Source organism: Diplotaxodon limnothrissa, linkage group LG14, assembly GCF_057381915.1.
Source record: "Diplotaxodon limnothrissa isolate DT_005_m linkage group LG14, D_limnothrissa_male_GT1.1, whole genome shotgun sequence".
NCBI classification, from domain to species: domain Eukaryota; kingdom Metazoa; phylum Chordata; class Actinopteri; order Cichliformes; family Cichlidae; genus Diplotaxodon; species Diplotaxodon limnothrissa.
This window is the reverse complement of record NC_140609.1, coordinates 4448395-4470831: the sequence shown is the minus strand read 5'-3', so window position 1 is coordinate 4470831 and position 22437 is coordinate 4448395. Positions and strand designations below refer to the sequence as shown.

Here is a 22437-nt window from a genome sequence, read left to right as displayed (position 1 = left end):
AACGAATGACACACAGCTAAAAGAACAGTCAACATTTATTCAAAAACTAAACCAAAAACAGTCATTCAACAGTTCCAATAGTCCATATTTGTCAGTCTGTGTATTCAGTTTTAGAGTTCAGAGTTCTTTTCAGTTCAGGTGTGTGAGTGTGTGTATAGTGTTAATGTTAGTAGTACTACCCGGGTAGTGTATTGTTCTGAGATCTCATAAGCTTATTTGTCAAGAAGTAACGCAGTTGTCACTTCTAAGTAGGCTGGAAACCTTTCCTGCATCGCAGCTGGGGATCCGGAATCCTGGCTCGCAACTTTAGACTCCAACAAAAAAACCAACCTGCACAGGGCAGGAACATATTTTACATGAATATCATGTAACAACTTAATCAACACTAGTGACCAAATGTCTCTCACTCTTTGTATATAACGACTTAATGCAATCAATAATAAAAATAAATCAAAGAACCTTAAAACAATTTCCACATCATACAAATTTAACTCAAATCTCATATTTTGTGAACAGCAGTCACATCAATCCAATGAATTGAGAGAAAGCACATTACTGATGCACGAGGAAAGTGCAAAACGTGGTCGCAGTACTATTTAGCCAAAGACTGCTCATATTTATCATCTCATTACAATAAATAAAACTTACCTACTAGCTTCCAAAGAAATATTTCCGATTGGTTTAAAACATTCACAAGTGAAGAAATAAAAACATAATACAGCACTTAAAAGGAACACATGAAATTTACATTATACTAAGCTAATAGGGTTGCCAACTCCCTGAAAAATAAATAAGGGACACCTCGTGGCCAGGGCCGGGCAACCCAGTTGTCTTCACCCTTCCCAGTGTGGTGAATTTTCTAGCTCTTTTTTTGTGTGTGAAATTATTTTTTTTAACCATTTGACTTGAAGTTGATTTAAGTAGATGCATATTCTATTCTTTGTGATATGAACACATGTGAAACAAATGATCATTTAGCCATTTATTTTTAGCTCAAAATGACAACATTAACACAGTAAAACAGGTCTCTTTCTTAAACAGAAGCCTGTCATGCTTAACTTTTGAGAATATAAGTAAATCTTTCTTTAAAAGAACTCTGTCCTGCTTAACTTAAAATAATAGAAAACAATAGAAAGAAAAATATTCTTGTAACAGTGCACATTTAGTGCATTTAGTACAATTGGCTTCAGTTGAGGTATTATTTCAGCTTTTCTAATGGTAATCAGCTGCTCCTGTTTGTAAACCCGCTTGTTCCCATGATTACGCATCATAACTCATCATCATTATTCATCTATGTATTACTTTTATGTATTGATTACAACAAATAGATGACTATCTATCCTTGCAGTTGTTTATTACACAAAATAAATTATATTATCACACTTCTGGCCACATAGCGCTGATATTCACTGCACATGCCCATATTAACGTTTTCCAGCCAGGTGTTTTCCTTTTCCCATTCTTCCCTTTCTCTGAGGGGAACAAATATTGCTGCTCTAATGCTGGGCTTACACCGTGCGATTTTTGGCCCATTTTGAGACGATTTTTGAGTCGTGCGACGGTTTTGGCGATCGGCCCGATTTTGGCCTTCATCGTGCATCGTGTAGTATACGTGGGGTAACGAGAAGTGATTAACACCTCATGACCAGCTCCCGATCAATCGCTCGTGAGGGTCTCACCACAGCCGCTCACACTGCTCACGCGCAAACACGTAAACGTCGGTGAAAAAGACGGCGCAGCACGGCTGTGCAGCGTGCGATCTGGACACAAGCGATGGAGGCACAACTTGTAGAACTTTGGAAAGCTCATCCGAGCCTTTTCGATGTGGCATCACAAAATGATCACGACCACAACAACCGTGAAAATAGTTGGATTTACACTGCTGCTCAATCACAGCTGCCTGATAAATGTTTTTCATTAGCAATTTAGCAAAGTTGATGGTGGTGGTGTGTCTGTGTGAGTGAAAGACAGAGAGAGCGAGCGAGCGACAGATTTTCTGTTATAACCTTAATTTTATGGAGGCACAGTGTGAGCTCTCAGGTCGCATCAGAGCATCGGGTCGTATAGTGTAAGACCTGCATCGTGACCTACCAACTTCTAACCCTGTGAGTCAATCGTGCAGTTTGAGCAGGAGCTGAATATCGTGACTGAAAAAATCGCACAGTGTCTGCCCAGCTTTAGGTGTACTGTCGTCCGAGACTTGCACCGCAGTGTCGGCGTTTGTTTCCCTGTTGGCCATGCTTCTTGTTGTGGTCATCTGTTGTCTTCCGGTATTTTCTCCGCAAGCGACCTTTCCTCGACCAATGAGATGAGCGGTAATCTGAATTGTCATACACTTATTGTCATAAGTGTGCTGTCAGCTCATTGGTCACAAAGCAGGAGAGGGGCTGGGAATTATGTTTTCAAACAAAGCGTTAATTCCATTAAAAGTTATAGACTACTTTTGATTCTCACTGTATTACGGGACAAAGTGCGTCCCTTATTAGCTCAATACGGGACGTGTACTTTTGTTTCGAAATACGGGACGATTCCGTATTTTAAGGGACGGTTGGCAACCCTATTGGCAACCCTATAAGCTAATGATTAGCTAACGATTAGCTTGCTATGCTAGCGCAGTCACCGGAAATGAACAAAAACAGAGGTACATCGGCATCAACAAAAAGTGTCCGTGTTTCCCAGCAAGCGGAAGAGTAAAATCCAATTTGTGTCTTCACACATAACCTTTTTCTTGAACAAGGATTAAAGAAAAACTTGGTGAGTAGCTCCGACCAGCATACGTAGCCTTAGCACTATTCTCTATATCAACTCAAGTTCACAAGCACTAAACAATCTCACAGTGCCACCTACTGGCATTCTTTGGGAACAGCAGTTCATTTTCATGAGGCAAATTTTAGGTGGGTTACAGTAGCAACTCTCACCGTCTCTTCAGCAGCAGTTGGGAAACAGTCTGCCAAGACATTTGTTTTTCCTGAACTTAGCATATTTAAGCATATCTGCTTAAAAAGGTTAACATGTTGTGGCCTGAGGAAATAAAGCCATCAACACAGAGAATTTAACTGAAAAGAAGGGACTGCTATTAAATGTATTTTGCAAACTGTTCTGTCTTCATTGTCATCCACTTGGTGAAGCAGGGCTTTTTTTCCCTTTAGTAAAAGGAGGGGACCTTGGTGGTGGATTTATCGATATGCCCATAGGCCAGCTGGCACAGTCTACCTGAGCCGCTTGCTGAGATTAATGTCTGCGAGCTGACGGTTTTGACTGGGCCAGATTTATCTCCTTACCACATTTGACTTTCCTCCCTCAGCTGAGCTGAGCTGAGTCATTCCCAACTTTAAATACTTGGTGTTTTTAAATTTCTCTCAGCAGCTTCACCCTATGGACACACACTTTCAAGTTCAGTGACTAACTGCCAGTACACAGGTACAGATACTTTAGAGTTCCTGTTGGGTTTTTTAACTCATTATAAAACAGCTCAAAAGAAAGGAAAAGGGGGAGAAAGGACTATGTTTTAAGGGAGAATTTACGCTGTGGTGAAGTTCATTTTTCTGCGAGTTTCAGCCACATTATGTGAGTGAAATGCATACAAGTGCACTTTTATGTGCTCGTGAAAAAAATTATTAAAAGTCACACATTTTTATAGGACTGTATAGATGGGTAGACAAATTAGCCCTGAACCAAACCTGAGTGGTATTGTGTTACATTGCTTTCCTTGCTTTCATCTCATTTTGCTAAATTTCAGCACTTGCATTTCTTCTCTCATTTCAGTTTTTATGATTTTTGTCACATTTCATTCATTCATTTCATTCTCTTCTTTCACTCACCCTTGCTTTTGCCTAATATCTCGTCTTTGTCATTTTCTCTCCCACTGTCTTTATTTCTTTTGTCTCTTCCTGTTTTTCTTTGTAGAAGTGCTGTAAATGTAGAAGCAAAGGAAGGAAAGGAATTGAAAGAGGGTAAGGAATGGAAAGAGGTGAATAAAGAAGGTAGAGAGGTAGAAACAAGCAGGCCAGTTTCAGTGATGAGCTCCCTAAGCTACAGAAAACGATCCAACCTCAGTAGCAAAGGAGATGCCCTCTTCAGTCAGAATGCTGAGTCAGAGGATACGCTATCCTTTCGTAAACCGAAACCCAAAGCTTCTGATTTTCAGAATGATGCATACTTAGCCAGCTCAAGGAGAAAGTCTCAGGTATTGGATGGCATGAATGACAGACAGTCAGTCATCTCCCAAGCCTATTCAGAAGCCAACAGCCAGGCTAGAAAAGGTTTGGACAGCCGCTGGAGCAACTTTAACGAAGAATCAACCATTTCATTTACTGCACCAAGTCGGGCCTCCACATTTCTTGGGTTAAACCCAGAGAATGATGCCAAGTCTAACGTCAGCTTAGGTCTGTCAAGCCCACTTGGACGCCATCAAAGCACCTCAAGATTAGACAAGGGTAGAGGGAGCCGTTCACAGTATAGCAGTGGTCCCAGTAGCCCTTGCTATAGCAGACGTTTTGGAGGTTGTAGTCCCGGAAGTGTTAGTCGGCCAGACTCAGTGGCTTACAGCTGCCGTCTTAGTGAGTTTGATGTTGATATTGATGATAGTAGAAGTGTGGCCTTCACTGAGAGGTCAGCATACAGTCCACACTCTTCAACTGGACGCAGCATCTCCATGCCACCACCACAAGTCAGATCAAATTTTGAAAATGACGCAGTTGATAACTTGGATGTCAAAACAGTCAGCCATCGCAACTACCTTGACCCTGACCTGGAGAAAGCCATCAATGAAGTCCTGAGTTTTAAACCTATCAAATTCAAGCGCAGGACTTTGGAAGACTCTGACTGTGAAGAAGAAAAGTTCAACAATAATGAAGCTGACAGAAAAGATACTCACCCTGTCAACAGCCTCAGACGCTCTGCATCTGCCGCGGACTGCATGAGACCAGCCAGTAGCCGCAGTAGCCGCCATGGCCACAGTAGTAAAGGAAAGAGCAAGAAAAAGAAGAGAAGCCACAGCTCTGACTCTGACAGCTCAGAAGATGGCCATCGTCACAGAAGCAGCTCCAAGAGGAGATCCAAAAAATCTCAGAAAAAATCCAAAAGGAAGGATGAGTCTTTGTCTTCTTCCTCATCTTCAGAATCAGAATCCAGCTCTGATGCCTCCACTATTTCCTACCGAAGTTCCAGCAGTGTGAAAAGGGCACCAGCTCGAAAGGCTTCAAGTCCAGAAGTGGATGAAGAAGCTGGGTCTCAGAGCAAGACTCAGCCCCTTAATAAAAAGGATGAGAAGAAGAGAAAGAAGAAGGTCGACAGCCTGATGATGAAGTATTTATACCGGCCGGAGAGTGACTGATGCAAGCAGTACGTAGACTTACCTTGGAAAGAGTTGTTTGAAGCATGATGTCACCTAACCAAACAAAGGCCTTTCACTTCTATTAACCAGCACATTAACTATTTCTCATACAGTCTGACTTGAATAGTTTTAAATTCTAATAAGGGGATTGCCTTTTTCACGTGTGACATTAGTGATGCTAACAGTTTGTGCTGTACACTTTAGTGACAGTAGTCTGTGTGGTGGTCTCTTCACATTGATTGCTTTTATCCAGGAGTCCTTTAGACCAGAACCGCCTCCTGGTTTGGTGAAATGTTATCATAAAAGGAGACACAGTCGATAAGAAGGTATTATTTGTGGATATCTAGCTCAGCTACTCAATACTCCTGAGATATTCCTTTGATTTACAAAGGAATAAAAATTACATTACAAGTCAATTAGCAAATTTATGTGTGATGCACATTTCACTGTAATTAACTCCAGCAGTTTACAATATTTAAATATCAATATGAAAAATTTCTATGTTTATTTTTAGTAGGTTTCTTGTTTTTCTTGCTTTTTCGGCTAATTGAGGTGTAAACAATTCTCAAAATGGGTAGAAAATGGCCTATATTCAGTATAGCTGTGTGACAGTGTGAAGCCACTATGCTGGGTAAACAATATCATGACCCTAGAATAAATCATTGTCTCCTGCTTTTCCACATTTTTCTCCCTCTAAATTTTCATATTCAGTTCAGTGTTATTCATAATGGGCCGTTGCCTCAAGGCGCCTGAAACAGTATCAGACAGCATATGCTCCGAGACCAAAATATCTCTCACAGGCCATTGACAAATATTATTGTAACATTTTGAGATTGTAATCTCACCTGTCACTTTGAAATCCTTGTCTTTAATAACAACATTAATATGATGTGTTTTGGATGGTAGCATGTTCCCCACATTGCTTGAGATTGCAAGTTTTTGTGCCCACTAGATGCTAGAGCAATGGCTGACATGAATAAAATACTGCAGCTCTCTGATTAGAAGAATATAACATATACACACATGCATGTAGTCAGAATAATGAAGGCTAATGAAGAAAATCTAGTCACCATATGGACATAATACATCCAAAAATCAGTGAAATATATAAGACCTGAACTGTGAACTGTGGCAAAGTGTCTTTTACAGTATATTAGCCTTTTTTGATCCGACCAGAACTTTTCACAGCATATCACAGAGTGTTTTGTGTACATGTTGTTTGTACAGCTGCCAGAAAAAGTTTGTAAATTCTGATATTTTCTGTACAAATGTTATTGGATTTTGACTCAAGTACTAAAAGCAGATAAAGAACTAATTTAAAACAATGAAATCATGCCAAACCTTTTTATCTATTTATTGAGAAAATGTATCTGGTATTACAAAATTCTGAAAGGAAAAAGTGTGAACTTTTGGTGACTTTAGAAGAAGGCATGTTTATGGTTAGCAGGCTGCAAAAGGCACTGAAACTGCTAGGAGTTTAAACTACACCAATCCACAGTCAGGTGGATAAGTCAGCCGTGTTTTGTTGTGTGTGGAGGAAAGGGGGTAAAATTGTTTCAACCAAGTCAGTTCATTTGGTTCCACTTGTTTTATTTGATTTATCTAATTTTATCACTTGTGTAAAAACGTGATGCCTGTTTTCATATTTCTACAGAAATACAGAAAATGTCATCAGATTCACAAGCTTTTTTTGCCCCAAATGAGCAAATGAAATAATAACTGAGAAACATTCGAGGACATTTCTCAGATTTCAGCCTCCATACTGTTCTCTATTCGCTTTCTAAATAATAATTTTAAAAATCTGTTTGTTCTTCCTTGCTCCAGCCCGCCTAGCCAAAGACGCTACCTTTTCGATAGATCTGATGAAGAGGAAGAAGAAGAAGAAAAAGAAGAAGGCGGGGCGTCCCTACACTATCCTCGATACAGATACAACACCAGTGTGAAAGGTCGAGATGGCGAGGACAAGCCTTACGAGACTGCATCATAGCCTTATGAGACTGTGACAGCTGTGACATTTTGTCTTGCATGCAGAGATCAGCACATTTGTGGTCATATGGACACAACCACACACCCAAACACTCCTACCCCTGCAGGAGAACACAAACACTTAGAATCAATGCTTCCTGTGGCAGACCCTCACAGGACATAATTGAACAGATACTATGGTCTGTTTTTGACCGTGCACTTATCAGTCTGACCTCACTGCACAAACAGCAGCTCCATTATTTACGGCTCGACTGTGCTCATTGCATGCAAGCAGCAGTTGCTTTGCTTGAACAGCCATCTGGTATAAAACTCATCATGGCTGCAACTGAGCCAAAGAACTTGAGCTTGCAATAATAATGGATCCTTTTTCTCTTTGTCTCTCTTCTGGATTTACATGTAATATACCACAGTAATATATATTGCCATACTACAGTGTATTGCCAAAAAAGCCTTTGTTCCAAGTATGTGAGCACACTGCTTTTCTTATTACCAGTCTTTTTCCTTCCTTCCTTCCTTCCCGTTTGGGAGAAGTGCCATTTGATTTAAGTGGGCTCCTCTACAGCTGGCTTCTCTGCAGCTGGGGTGCTTCATGAACTGCTGCATGGTACACTTAAGACGCTTTCATTATCATCTGCTCGCTTTTTGTTTGCCTGAATTCTCTTTTCTCTGCCTTTTACTGGCAAATTAGTTCTTCCTTCCAGGAGAGCTATATCACTATGAAACCCAAACATTTTTCTCACGTTTAATCTTTTATTTCTAATGTACGACAGATGTGTTTTTCAGAGGATTACTGTCGAGCACATTCATTTACTTTCATCTTACTTCTGTGAAATGGTTTGAGCCATTTTGATTTGATTTGACAAAGCATTTCCCAGGCTTTGTTAGTGAGGAAGACTCTATGGCTTTCTCCTGTGTGTCATGCTTACATGCGCTCTTGTTTCCGTTAGTTTTGAGGTTGATGTGTTTTCCTTTTTTTAAACGGAATAGACTTTGGACAACAGTCATTTGTTGGGTTCTTATAAAAACTGATCCTCAGCCAGCATATAAAAAAAGAAAAAGTCTAGTGTTATGCTTTTTCTTATCACCAAATTACATGGAAAGATCAAAACTGACAATGGTTTTGGAACAAAATATGAAGTGCAAAAGTTCGCACGTGCAGTAGTGACCTGAGGGTGGTATTGAGGCTCCTCCCAACAGGTCCTTGACACTAAGCTAAGAGTGAAACCACTTAATAGGTAGCTGCAGTTATAATCCACAACAGTCTAAGGCAGTTAAGATTTCAATGGCTTGTTCAATTAAATGATATAAAACTGTATTTATACAGCGCCAATTCACAACAGCAGTCTCCTCAAAGCGCTTCATATTGTAAGGTGAAGATCTTCTAATAATACAGAGAAACCCCAACAATCAGATGACCCCTATGAGCGAACACTTTGGCGACAGTGGGAAGGAAAAACTCCCTTTTAACAGGAAGAAACCTCTGGCAGAACCAGGCTCAGAGAGGGGCGGGGCCACATTTTGTCTGGTCAGCAGGGAGGACCTTTATGTTACCCACAGTCACAGCTGCTACTTCATTTTTGTACAGTGAGAGGAAGCGGTGACACATTATAACAATCATTATAGACAGTCTGTTTGATGCCATCAAAGCTCTTAAACTTCCTACTGAAAACAGAAATCTAAAAAAGAAGCTTTAAAATATATAGTTTTCCTTTTAGAGCTAATTTTATTCTGAAAGGTCAGCTGTGTGACATTTGCTTCTATCCAAACGCTAGTTGATATCTTTATTTTTTTCTGATGTAGGTGGGGTTCTCCTGTGTAACATGAAGCTGATCATAAACATGCAAGAAGCTTTGTTTCACAAACTGCAGTAAAACTCTGGGATATGCATTCTGAATGCACAGTACTAATACTTCTAAAATGGACTATTGGCTTAGTAGACATCTCTTCATTGGAATGAGAGATCCATTTCAGTAAAGCTAGTGCTAAGTTAAAGTATCTAAATGGATTTTACCTCTGTCAAATTAGGAATGTTGTCTCATTCAGACAAATAGCGAACTACCCGCGTAAACATAAACACACTTGGTGATTTCACACATGGACCAGATGTTTCAGTCCACAGAAGTAAATGAATCTTAATTTGGATGTCTTTCAGTGAGTTTTAATAATGAGAGTGTAAAACATCACCAAGGTTCATTTAACTGTAATGTCTTTAACTGGATACATTATAGCCTGTATGAGCAATACTGTGAAATCATGTTCAGTGTCATTCAAGCCTGTTCTGTTTTCAGTTTGGTGTTTCCTGAACAGCAAAAGAAAAAAAAAGAGAACAACCTGCATTTTATTTTTTTGACTGAAGTGCTACATCACACCCTTTGGTCTTGTCTGGTATTTGCTGAGTGGCATTAGACATGTTTGGAAGCAGTTTAAACTTCAGAAAAGCTTCACATTACAGGGGCTGAAAGAATCAGTGGGTGTTCTTCGTGGGAGGATTTAGGTGTGACTCTTGCTTTTTAAGAAATGTTTTTTTTTTCTTCTCTATGCAGTCTGCACGAGTGTGGAAATGTGTTTTCTGACCTGATTGACCTGATAACATGTTTTGTTTGAAGACACACACACACACACACACACACACACACACACACACACACACACACACACACACACACAAAATAAAAGAAAGTAAAAAGGTTGACCCAGCACTGACTGCACACACACAAACACAGTATTTATATATAAATATGTTTATGATTCATGCTAGCTTTGAGAATAGTTCCTATTTTCATTACTATACAAATTGACCACTTGTTACAAATTTTGCATTACTTTTTAATATATTGTAAATAAATGATGGGGATTGTTTGGAATGGCTTCTAGAATGGTTGACTTGAAGTGTTTTGCTGCTGTGGGAGTGTCTGATGCACCTACTTTTGTATCTTCGTGTGTTGTGAGATAGCAGTATGGATGCTATGGGTGGCTGCTTTTAATATTTATTTCACTGTGTGTAATTTAAGGGAACATCAGCCCGTTTCTTCTGCTGCTTCTTTTGGCTACTCCCTTTAGGGTTCGCCACAGTGGAGCATCTGCTACCATCTAACTGTATCCCTAGCATCCTTCTGGCCAGTCCCAATGAACATCTTAACATCTCAACTTCTAGTTTGACCTGTATTTTGGTAGTTCCACTGTCTCCATATGTCTATACATCATAGCAAGTCTCACTACCATCATGTAAACCTTCCTTGTCACTCTCACTGCTATCCTTCTGTCACAAATCAACACAGAAACTCGTCGCACTCACTTCACCGTGCCTGCACTCTCTTCTTGACCTCTCTTGTGCACTCTGTTGCTTTGGATGATTGACCCCAGGTATTTTAACTCCTCTATTTTATACTATCTCTCTCATTCACACACGTATTATGTCTTGCTTCTGTGGATCAGTCTCTGACTGGCCATTCAGATGGGTGACAAATAAAAGAAAACATTTGGAACTTTAACTACTAAAGGCATCTGTTGACTCTGTTATGTTGTGGGAGGCATACCGCTGGCAATATTTGGGTCTACTTGTCTTTGTAGAGGTAAAGCACTTCCTAGTTTATCCTTTACCATGTGAAACATTTCTCTTCTGCAGCTTTTACTTGACAGACAAGCACAACACAAAGTGAAACACAAAACTAAACTATAAGGGCAATAAAATAAAATACAATAGGAAAACCAGATAAAATCAATGGATCTCCACCAGGGGTCACTTAAAAATACTGACATGCATGAAAATGTTGTACACATATGCTGTGGTTTTCCTAACAATGAGATCTCAACCCAGCTGAACACAATTTGTCATGTTCAGCAGCATTATAGAAGGGTTTAATATTTTCTCATTTGAATGTTGCTGTAGTTTTAATGCAAAAGTAAATTGAGGATGCAGTGAAACAAAGTCAATTTGCAGAAGTTGAGGAACCTCTACTCTGTAACATCATTGAGCCAGAGACTGATGCAGGACCAATAAACATCCTGCAGTCTGTTACAATTCTTTGCATGCCATTTTTTGTGTTCTGGTGCCTCAATCAAATTTAGAGTATACGTCTATACAAGTCTTAAAACAGGTTTCTGTTAGTTTTAAAGTGATGTTGCTGCTGGACTTTAACATCTTTCCGTCATGAACTGACACCAGCTTGAAGTCTTTCGTCTGCTGCGTTCGGTTTGGCAGAGCATGTCCTTTGTCTTTGTTTCTTTGTGCTTCTCCAGAAAAGTTTAGACAGCAAAATTAGGAACAACTGTCTGCTTTGAAATGATTGTAGTAATTCTTGTTATTGTTGTGTTTTGTTTGTTTGTTTGAAAAGTGGTTTCTTTCTTTCTTTATAGAAATTCAAGATTCAAGGAATATTGCAGTATGTCCAAAATGGGAATACTTGGATATCTAAAATATGTTCTTGTTACCCACTGTTCCTTAAACAAATGTATTTTGCACTGCAGTCAGCAGATTTTATATAAATAACTCTCTCACTGAGCTAACACAGCCAATCCCTCAGCATGTTTGTACTCTCTGCTCATATTGCCTTCATATTAAATCATTTTTCTTTTTAAAGAACTTATTTTAACATTGCAGTCAACAACAAACAAATCCTCCCTAACAAAAAAAAGTAACTTCAAGGCCAAATTGCATTTTAGTTCTTCACGCCAATAGACGGAATTTGAAGGTAGTGACACATCTAAAAAAAAAGAGGTTTGGAAGAACAAAAGGCGTTCAGTTTGAAATGGTAAATGGTATTAAAAAGAAACCACTGGAGGAAGTTTCTGCAACTAATTCGATGGTCATAGAGTGAAAAGGTATTTGATCCCCAAGCAAAATATAATTTAGTACTTTGTGGAGAAATCCTTGTTGGCAAGTGCAACACTAAGACATTTCTTGTTGTTGTCACCAGGTTTACACACATTTGCACAGGAGAGATTTTGGCCCACTGCTATTTGCCTAAACTCTAAATTCTTTAGCTTTTTCTGGTTGCTAATTGGCAGCTTGAAGCTTCAGCTGGCTTAAATAGGACTGATGTCTGGGAACTGATGAGGCCTCTTGATTTCTCTTCTTTAGCCACTCCTTGTTACCTCGGCATTATGTTTTGGATCATGCCTCAAGACCCACCAATGACCCATCTTAAGTCTTCTGGCAGAGGAAAGGAGGTTCTCATCTAATATTCGACCATATTTGGCCCCATCTCTTGGCCCTTCAGTGTGGTCATCCTGTACCCTTAGCAGAAAAACAGCCCCACAGAATAATCCCTGCTTGTCTGTGCGGATGGTTTTCTTTAGGTCATCCTCCAAATACAGCCGGTCAAGTTGTCAGAGCGCTCGGTTTTGGATTCATCTGACCACTTTTTTTTCTGAATCTTTTAGATCTCCACTGCCAAACATAAGATGGGCCTGTACATGCGCCTTCTTGAGCAGTGGGGACCTTGCTGTTGGTGACAAGAATTAATGCAAAAAATTCATAAGCAACTAAGAAAACTGAGACATTAATTAGAAATGAGCTATATTCTCCTCTAACATTTCATATTTATTGCATGTTTGGGAGAATGTGTAAAGGTTGGCCTCATGCAGTTTCCCTTCACAGGTCAAATGTGATTCGCCCTTCGTCAGTGGCTCCCCACATGCAGCGTAGTGCCACTGACAAGCAAAAGCCAGCAGGAAGCAACTGGAGGTGAGGTCAGATCATCTGTGGAGCTGGAAACTGAAATGGAGGCTTTTTTTAATAGGGAACATTCCCAAGCTGCAAACAGGCTGTTCAGCTTCACCTCTCATAACACATCAGATCGGCAGCTTGCTGCATCAGCACTTCCTGGTTGGGGAACTGTCAATTTCAGGCACTTCTCTCGGGTGTTAATAGCTTGTAGTTCTCTTCTGTCTGGAGTGAAATGAAAAGCTTACTGCCTTAAACAGCAACAGCCATTCTCTCTTTGAATTAGTGTAAAAATGAAGCATGAATTATTCCAATCCATCTTAGTCCTTCCTCTGGCTCATTGTCCTAGAAATCCTTCAAGTGGATTACAGATTACTGTCAGCAACCTTTGTCCTTCCTTAATCAAAATTACTTGAGCCCATTCAGTATTCAGGAACTGAATGATGAGATTCGGCCTTTCAAACACTGTAGCACATCTCTGCGGGCTCGGGGGGAGGGGACTGAGGTGGACTCGGATGACAGAGGGAGCGATAGTGGAAAGGCAAGCATGCCTTTTCCCTGGAGAGAGACGGTGACAAGAAGGTGCCATAAAAACATGCAATGCTTTCAGTGTTTTCTCCTGGATGCCTTGCCAGCTCATTACCCTTCCAAATGTAGCTGCTGTTTCTGTCTTTCCCCTTGGGCTCCTTGGCTGACAGTCCATCTTGTTTTCTGGCTGACTTGTAGTCGTTGCCTCTGACCTTGTGTCAAGCGTACCACAGAAACCCCTCTGAACTGTCATCTGCTCTGGACGATGAGGTCCTCGATGGTGATTTTTTTTTTCTTTTCACAATGGTCTCAGTGTGTCATGTATGACATCTGATTACTTTAATTATTGAGTATAAATTATTTATAAAATGTCAGAAAGTAGTGAAATATTATACCCTTGTGATATTTAGTATTTTTAGTTCAGCTTCATCTGTTTTGTTTTCCCACAAAAAAATACTTTAACATCATGATGTAAAAATGTGAAATTTTTTACTAGAGGGCATTCTTCACATTCATCAAAGTTTCCTTTGTATCCATAAATCTGATTTAGATAAAATAGTATAGAAGACAAACCCAGGTATCTTTCTTTTATCTGAATTTACTCACCCCGACATTGGCAATCGAATAAGCAGCTATACTAAGCTGGTTATCACCTCAGTAACTCAAACCAGATTTGCCTCTGTGTATTCTCATGTAAGAAGTGGTACTGGCAGAATCAGACCAGTCTTAAACATGTACTGGGAGCATAATGGCTGATTTTACAAAGGAAGGTAAAACTAGCATATTAGAAAATATGAAGATGTTAAATGCACATTACAGGGTGAATACTGTAGACAATGCTACTGAAAACCTTTAAACGACATTCCTACTATCTGCACAGGTCTGTGAGGAATTTCCAGGACTTTTATTTTTCAGAGAAGTTATTGATGAGCAGATGATGATTTCATATTTCTTCATTTCTAATCTTGAACATAACCAGGTTAGGTCTAAAAGAAGAAGTGACCCATCTTTGTAGTACAGAAAACCCAATGTAACTCTAAAGTTACCCGGATAAGCCCAACTCATCGTACAGGCCTCTGGTCCAGTATTCTGTATACAAAAGTATGATGTGAACACTTTGGTGCACAAATACTAAAAACAGACTTCACATTAACCTCCTAAGACCCGAACGCTTCCACGGCATTCATTTTTAATTTCTCTTTGATATTTGGGCTGATTGGGGCCTGATGAATGTAAAAACAAAGAATTACCAGATTTTATTTTTTACCTTATTTTTGTTTCTAAGAAAAATAAGAGCCACATATGAGGATATTCGTTTAAAATTTTGAAAGAACTGTAGCAGTATAATGTCCTCGTAGGTGGATATCAGGCCCTTCTAGAGCAAAATTGAGCATTTTGGTCTAAATAACCCAAAATGTGACGTCCACATATGTGGATGCCAGGTCCTAGGAGGCTGTCAAGATAAGTACTGCCCCGCTGGTTGCTGCAGATGGAAGACAGGTGGAGAGGTGTAGGTGTGGAACCAGGGATCCACCCCAAGGGTCAGATACAGGGAAGTAGAACCCGGATGGAAAAACACCAGACACTCACTCGGATCAAGACAGGGACGTCTAAAGAGCAACTAAACTTATGAAATGAAAAATCTTCCAAAAATCCTATAATTTTGAATTGGGAACAGGGAGTAGCATGTTCCATACTTGGATGTATTTTAATAATTTACAAAAAGATGACAGAAAAAAAGCAGTAGTAAAGATTAGTTCTAAATGCTGAGCGGCAATCTTCTAGAGCTGGCTGATAGAAAAGGATGTGCAGTACATTACCACAGTAGATTTGAAATGAAACAATTCAACTGAGTTCAATTTTATTTATACAGCGCCAAATCACAACCACAGTCACCTCAAGGTTCTTTATATTGTAAGGTAAAGTCTCTACAATGAACATGCAATTAAACTCTTAGCTTTAATTAAGAAGGTTAAACAAACATATTCAATTAACTGACAAGGAATGCTTACTATCTTTATACACAGCTCTCTAGTTTCAGGGGCTCACTCAAAAACCATTTCACTGACAGGTTTAGAATACTCCTTTGTGTTTTCTTAATAAACTAACCAGGTTTCAAGCCTGGAGAGGTTTTTACATTTGACATTTGTAACTGGAAGCTGTTTGGAATAAAATTACATGCAGCTTGATTGGAATGCACAAAAACTCCTTAATTGAGGTAAGAAGAACTTCACAAGTGGCCAAATACAGTTTTGATAGATTACTGAAAATTGTCCAAGTTGACCATAATGATTTCTTATTTAACACTTATATTACAAAGTGTTCACCACATAATCCAAACACAGTAAAGGCTGATTGCACAAACGCTGAGTGAGAGAAAGGTACAGTACATTCTTTAGTGGAAGACATCTTTGTTGATTTTATAGATTCTTCTGGGTGAAAATGAATGAAGTGAAGCAATGGTGCCAGACAATTTTTAATTTTATACACCAAACGCATAAACAAAAAAAAAAAAAACCAAAACAATAAAAACTCATTAAGTGATGCCAGTTTAGTATGGCATATGAGAAAGAATCGTCGTGTGCATCTTAGCAGCATCCATGTAAAGGCAGCCTCTAATGTCCCCTTTTCTATGCTTAAGTGCTTTCCATCTGACGTTCACTGGTGATGGATACATCAGAGAGCAACTTGAGGTTAGTATTTTGCCCCTGGATATTTGGCGTACTCCATGCTCCTCCTCTAAAATGAGTTTATATCCAAAATGTTTCTGCAAAGTTTTGGACGTCACTGTAACGTTCAGTAATCAGCACCTCCTTGTCTTCTGGCTGCATCCCAGGAAATTTGAAGCCTGTATTTAACCACTATTTTTTTATTTTCAGATTCAGTTTTTAGTTTAGTTTTAGTTAACTGTAATAACTTTGGAGGTGAGATATCCCCACAGTTCACTCCTTGCACTTTGGGGTTTTACCTACTGGACAAGACCATTGGATCAAGACCTTCCCTGTGTCTTTGGGTCCAGACTGTCATTTGTGCCTAAGCAGTAAATGACACATCAGAGTATTTAATCTTCTTGGAGTCACTGGGTGGGATGCTGGAGAATGCGCTGACTGGGCAACAATGATCTGACCTCTAATTTCCTGCTTTTAAATTCAGACTGAGGTTATTGTACTGCCATAAAAATCTTACTAACATGATAGTCAAAGGAGCTTGGAAAGAAAAGCGTCTGGACTTCTTTAAGTTGCTTGAAGACGTTTCACCTCTCATCCGAGAAGCTTCTTCAGTTCTAAGGTCAAATGGTGGGGAGTCCCAGATATAAACCTAGTGGGAGTAACCCCCCACAGAGGGACAAAAGGACCCCCCCCACACCTTAGAACTGAAGAAGCTTCTCGGATGAGAGGTGAAACGTCTTCAAGCAACTTAAAGAAGTCCAGACGCTTTTCTTTGCAAGCTCCTTTGACTACGATGACCTGGATGACTGAGAACCTTCACAGACTTACTAACATGATGTCTAACCAGATACTTACTCTGGATGACATGACCTCGGTCTCCACAAACACTGTGAGGAATCTTAGAGTTTTATTTCTTTACTTTTTCCATCCATCCATCTTCTTCCACTTATCTGGGGCCGGGTTGCGGGGGCAGCAGCCTAAGCAGAGAGATGTCTACATTACCTGTTACTTGATTGCACTACCTAGAGGGTTATAAACACGTAGTGTGTGACTGAAGAAGAAACACCTCCAGCTTGTCCGGGGGAACACCAAGGCGTTCCCAGGCCAGCTGAGAGATATAATTTCTCCAGCACGTTCTGGGTCTGCCCCAGGGCCTCCTCCCGGTCCCCAGCAGGCATCCTTTGTCAGATGTCTGGACCACCTCAACTGGCTATGTGGAGGAGCAGCGGCTCTACTCTGAGCCCCTTCCGGATGGCTGAACTTCCCACCCTATCTCTAAGGGAGAGGCCCTCCGCCGTTCGAAGGAAGCCCATTTCTGCAGGTTGTATCTTTCAGTCACTACCCACAGCTCATGGCCATAGGTGAGGGTACGGACATAGATTGAACGATAAATTGAGAGCTTCGCTGTTACACTCAGCTCTCTCTTCACCACAGCGCACTGGTATAGCGTCCGCATCACTGCAGCCTCAGCACTAATCCGTGCTGCTTTTCAATGCACAGACTTTAAAGACTTCATAGTATCATGTTACCTCAATAGAGTACTACACTCTCAAACTGCAGGCTTACTTCCTGTGGTTCCTACAGTATTTAAAAGTACAATGCTAGGCTGAGCCTTCAGCTTTCAGGCCCCTCTTCCGTGGAACCAGCTTCCAGTTTGCTTTGGTAAGAAGTGCATTCATTTATTTTCCGGCCCTCTTTGTCTTTGAAATGGAAAACTTTGAATTGTTGAATTAAAGGAGATGAATCATCCCACGAGTGTATTAAAGAGAACTGGCAGTTTATTCCATCTGTTCAGTTCTTCTTTGATACTGTTTAGTATTGGAGTAAAATCATATATATTAAATATATCATTTGGAATGACTGAAACTTTAATGTTATTGTTAAACTGAGTTGAGTAGTTACAGCATACAGGCACACATAGTAAAATGAATTAGAGGCAAAAAAACAAAAAACTGCTAATAAAACTGTGAACTTGCAGGAAGGAGACTGAGGGATTTATTAGATATAACAAGATGTCACCAGCATATAGACTGAGTTTATGATTGGAATTAGTTTTAATGCCTGAAAATCTCTCATGCTGTTTTGTATGAAAAATGCATCCTTGCCTAGTAACTAATTTTTAATTTTGAAATTAAAACTGACAGATGGGTTCAGGTAGAGGTGGAGTTCATTAAGGGTCAGGCCTGACTCTTTTTAACGTTTGCAATTCGATGGTGAGAACCTGAAAAGGTAAAAGTATGCTTTGGAAAGAAAAAAGAAAGAGTCGGTCGGGCATGTGCAGGGATAAAGGGTGGGGAGAAAGCCCCTTGTAATAGAGAGTTCAAGCAGAGTGGAATTGATGGAGAGAAGAGAATAATATTAGGAATGACTTGCAATAGATGTCTACATTACCTGTTACGTGATTGCACTACCTAGAGGGGGCTATATACACGTAGTGTGTGACTGAAGAAGAAACACTCAATGCATCATGGGAATCTGCCAGCAGCCGAGACCTATTACAGCATAACTAAAGAAGGATTCAGGGTCACCTGATCTAACCCTAACTAAATGCTGCAAAAAGGAAAGTAGAAGAGGGACCTGAAAGCTGAAGTCTCTGCCTCCCATTTTACTTTTAAATACTCTGCAATTAAGCCCGCAGACAGTGAAGTGCTCTAATGGGATGATATGGTACTATAAGGTCATTAAGATAAGATTGGGGCCTGATCATTCAACACTTTGAGTGTGAGAAGCAGGACTTTAAATTCGATTATGGATTTAACAGGGAGCCAAGGAAGAGAATAAGAATTCAGCTGTAAACACAGAGGCATCGTGGTTTATGCATGGAAAAAACCCCCTGATCAGTCATCTTGTGATGCAACATACATCCTCTCTATTGCACGAGGGTGTAACCATTTCATTATGTACAAATCCACTCTTCCAGGTTTGTGTTTCACCATCTTTTCAACGTGCTATATCAAGAACCACACTGAAAGAGAAACAATTTCCTTCCTTGCTACTAAAACCGATTCTAAAGGACGATTTCACTGACTCAGACGGTATAGCAACTGTGACAGTTTGTCTTAAAACAACAATAATTTCACATTTTGATTTTTTTTTCTAAAAATAGATTTTTGACCATAATCTCGAAATTTCGACTTTATTCTCAAAATGATCAATAATATTTTTTTAATGTGGCCCTAATACTCGCAGAGATCAGTAGATCCCAGTCCTCAGAAAACATTTCACAAACAGACTTGTTGCAACAACAGTGTCCTCCTGTTATGGTACCATGCTAGGATTCAGCGCTTTAGAGCGGCCCATGGGATGGCTGCAGCTCAGGCAGTAGAGCACATCATCTAACTAATCAGAAGGTTGGTGGTTTGATTCTTGTCTGCATGCCAAAGTATCCTTGGGCAAGACACTGAAAACCAAGTTGCTCTGTGCTGTGTTAATTGGATTGTGAATGCTAAATATAAAACAGAGTAGAAAGAGGTGCTTGCATGAACAGGTGAATGATGCATGTTGTATAAAGTGCTCAAGTAGAGAAGTACTCCATAAGAACCAGTCCATTTTAAAAGTCTTGAGTGCTTCACAAGAAGGCAGCTGCTCTTCTTTTTAGTTTGTGAAGATGTTTCACCTTTCATCTGAGAAGATGAAAAGTTTTAAAACAACTGATGGAGAGTCCCAGGTATTTAACCCCTTGTGGGGTTAAAGTTCTTGAAGGTCATAATTTTGTTAGCAATTGCAGTCATGTTGGGATAGAGCATTGAACCCTGTCCTATTAAATGCAGCTGCTTTAACCTTTGAGACAAAGCAAACATGGTTTCCTTGAACTAACACACTTAATGGAGCTCAGCTATCTCCTATGCCATCTATCCAATTTACAAGTCTTTTATGCATATGCTGCATTGCAAAGTGCACTCATAGTGATAGCTGGGTCCATTGTCTCTCTGGGATTTCTTATTTAACTCCTATAGTGTAGATGTCCTGCCGAAAACACTCCGTCAGGTTGGCCTGTAAATATTCATCATCACAACTACTCTCTTTGCATTTCGCAGAAATATCCGTTATGATCACTTATGCTTGCATTGGCCTGAAACCATCATGACAGCATCTTCTCACCACAGTGAGAGAGACAAACTGACGTAACACTTGCAGTAAGCTTGGCCAAATGGAAAATACTGCTGCTGTCACTCTCAGTGGCTCAGTGTCTGCATGTCTCTTCTAGCTTTCCAGTCTCACAGCAGCGAGTGGAAACTGAGTTCTGCTGGCTCACTCCCTTCTGGGAAATCGTTTTTTAAAGAAATGGTACTTCTGTCTGGTCCTCTACATTCTGGTTGATATTAACAAAGTTAACATTTTAAACATATTGAGTGAAAATTAACTCAGGAAGCCCATATCTGCAAAAAAATATTGAAAACTCATCTATTAAGTCAAAATAGCTGACATGCTCTTGAATGTCACTCCAGGAGACATTTTTGTACATCTTGAGATATTAAAGAATGCCAAAAGTCAAATTTCGCACATCTAGTTCAAATGTAACACTGTTGTTGCTTCATTGGTACATGTTATTGGGTGTCAGCACAGACACTAATAAGACCAAGACAACACAAAAGCCTTCATCACTTTGGAGGTGTGTGCCAAGTTTCTCACTTTTAAACTTTTTTGTCCCCTTAAATACTTCCTGTTTCTTGGTGAGTTGCCATGCTGACAGGATGTTTTCATAAAAAGCATCAGGGTCAAAAGTTCAGACCATGTTTAAGATGAATCCAGTCAACCTGCGAGGAGTAGTACACGAAAGCATAAAACATGACGCTGCATGTTTCTACCAGGTTACACTCCAAATATTTCTATTGGCTTATAGTCTTGGTATATATTGTGACTGTTGTCACAAGTTGGACCTTATTATTCATCAGAAGTTTGGCAAGATTGAACAATGTACGTGTGAATGACAGAAAATTACAGCTTTATGGTGACTGATTGAACATGCCCCACAATGAAAAGTCAACAGCTTTACACTTTGTACTAGCGTCACCAAAGTCTGTAGCTGAGACAGACCAAATATGAAGTTTTCCTTTTGATCCCTAGAAGAAATCTGAAGAAGTACGCTGTCTGAAAATCACAATAAAGTCTTTTTAAAATCAAAATGGCAGAGGTCCTTTTGAGTTTGGTTACTGTTTTGGGGTTTGGGGTGTTACACATTTGTGCCAGATGGTGGAACAGTGGAGCTATGGTGCCATTTTTACCCTCCCTGTTTGAAACCCATCAACATATGCAGATTTTCATCTATTTGAGAGCATATTTTGGTCCTCAAAATAAAAAACAGAGCAGTATCTGCTCTGGTTGGTTGTTGGTACATGGGACTTAATAATTACATTTAAATAATTCAAAAGTTATTTTTAGAAGATAAATTGTGTGTGTTTTTTAGTATATCATGAATATTTCTGATGACTTGATCCTTTTTCTTCACTTTTACCCTGCATACAGGACAACTGGACAGAAAACAGGACAAAGCACTTTCCTTGCTGTGTAGGTACTGTTCATTGTGTATATCAGTGCTTTCACCACTAAAAACATTTACAGGATGAATGGTAAAATGTTCTGTAGAGTTGCTGATAAAATTACACAGCTTTAAGTTTTTGCTTGCTTATATGAATCATTATTGGTAGTTATACTGACACACGAGTCTCTGGACAGAGCCTTGTGTGCATAATAAGTAATGCCATAGGTGAACCACGAGGCATTACTTATTCAGGACCTTAAAAGGTGCCAGAGTTATATTAGGGGAGCCATGAATACTCTTCATATACAACAGTAAGATGTAATTTTACGAGCTAGATATTGTTCTGTAAGCAATGTTTCAGTTGATGGTTATTCGTAGTTAAATATTTGCATTTGCATGTTTAATGTAATTCTAATTCTTGCATTTGTATAATGTCTCTTTGCTCCCATTTGCAGTCACTTAGAGGCAAGGGAGCAAATGGCTCAGTGATCTCTGTCGTTTCACTGCATAATTTTCCCATTCCCACTGATGGCCTTGGATGGCATCCATTGTAACAGGGCCTCTGATTAGTGATTAAAATGTTTACTAGTACATGGGGAAATGGAGCTAGGCAATAGTCCACCTCCATAGCCTAAGCACGCAGCTCTAAGCACGCAGCTCTAAGCACGCAGCTCTAAGCACGCAGCTCTAAGCACGCAGCTCTAAGCACGCAGCTCTAAGCACGCAGCTAGCTTCACACAGACAGATTGCTCAGTGGCTGATGTCTTTTTTA

At 39.8% G+C, this 22437-nt stretch overlaps 1 protein-coding gene across 7 annotated transcripts in view; it reads left to right on the top strand.

The window, feature by feature from the left end:
* myo18ab (myosin XVIIIA b) overlaps positions 1-9976 on the top strand; it is a 124612-nt gene extending 114636 nt beyond the window's left edge. For 6 of the 7 annotated variants that reach the window (XM_085371672.1, XM_085371669.1, XM_085371670.1 and 3 more), the window contains 2 exons: positions 3907-5343; positions 7160-7222. In XM_085371672.1, the coding sequence (XP_085227798.1) occupies positions 3907-5335 (1429 nt within the window). In that variant the 3' untranslated portion in view covers positions 5336-5343; positions 7160-7222. Of the gene's footprint in view, positions 1-3906; positions 5344-7159 lie in introns of all 7 variants that reach the window. The other variant, XM_085371671.1, reaches the window with a different exon arrangement.
* The last annotated feature ends 12461 nt before the right edge of the window (positions 9977-22437 follow it).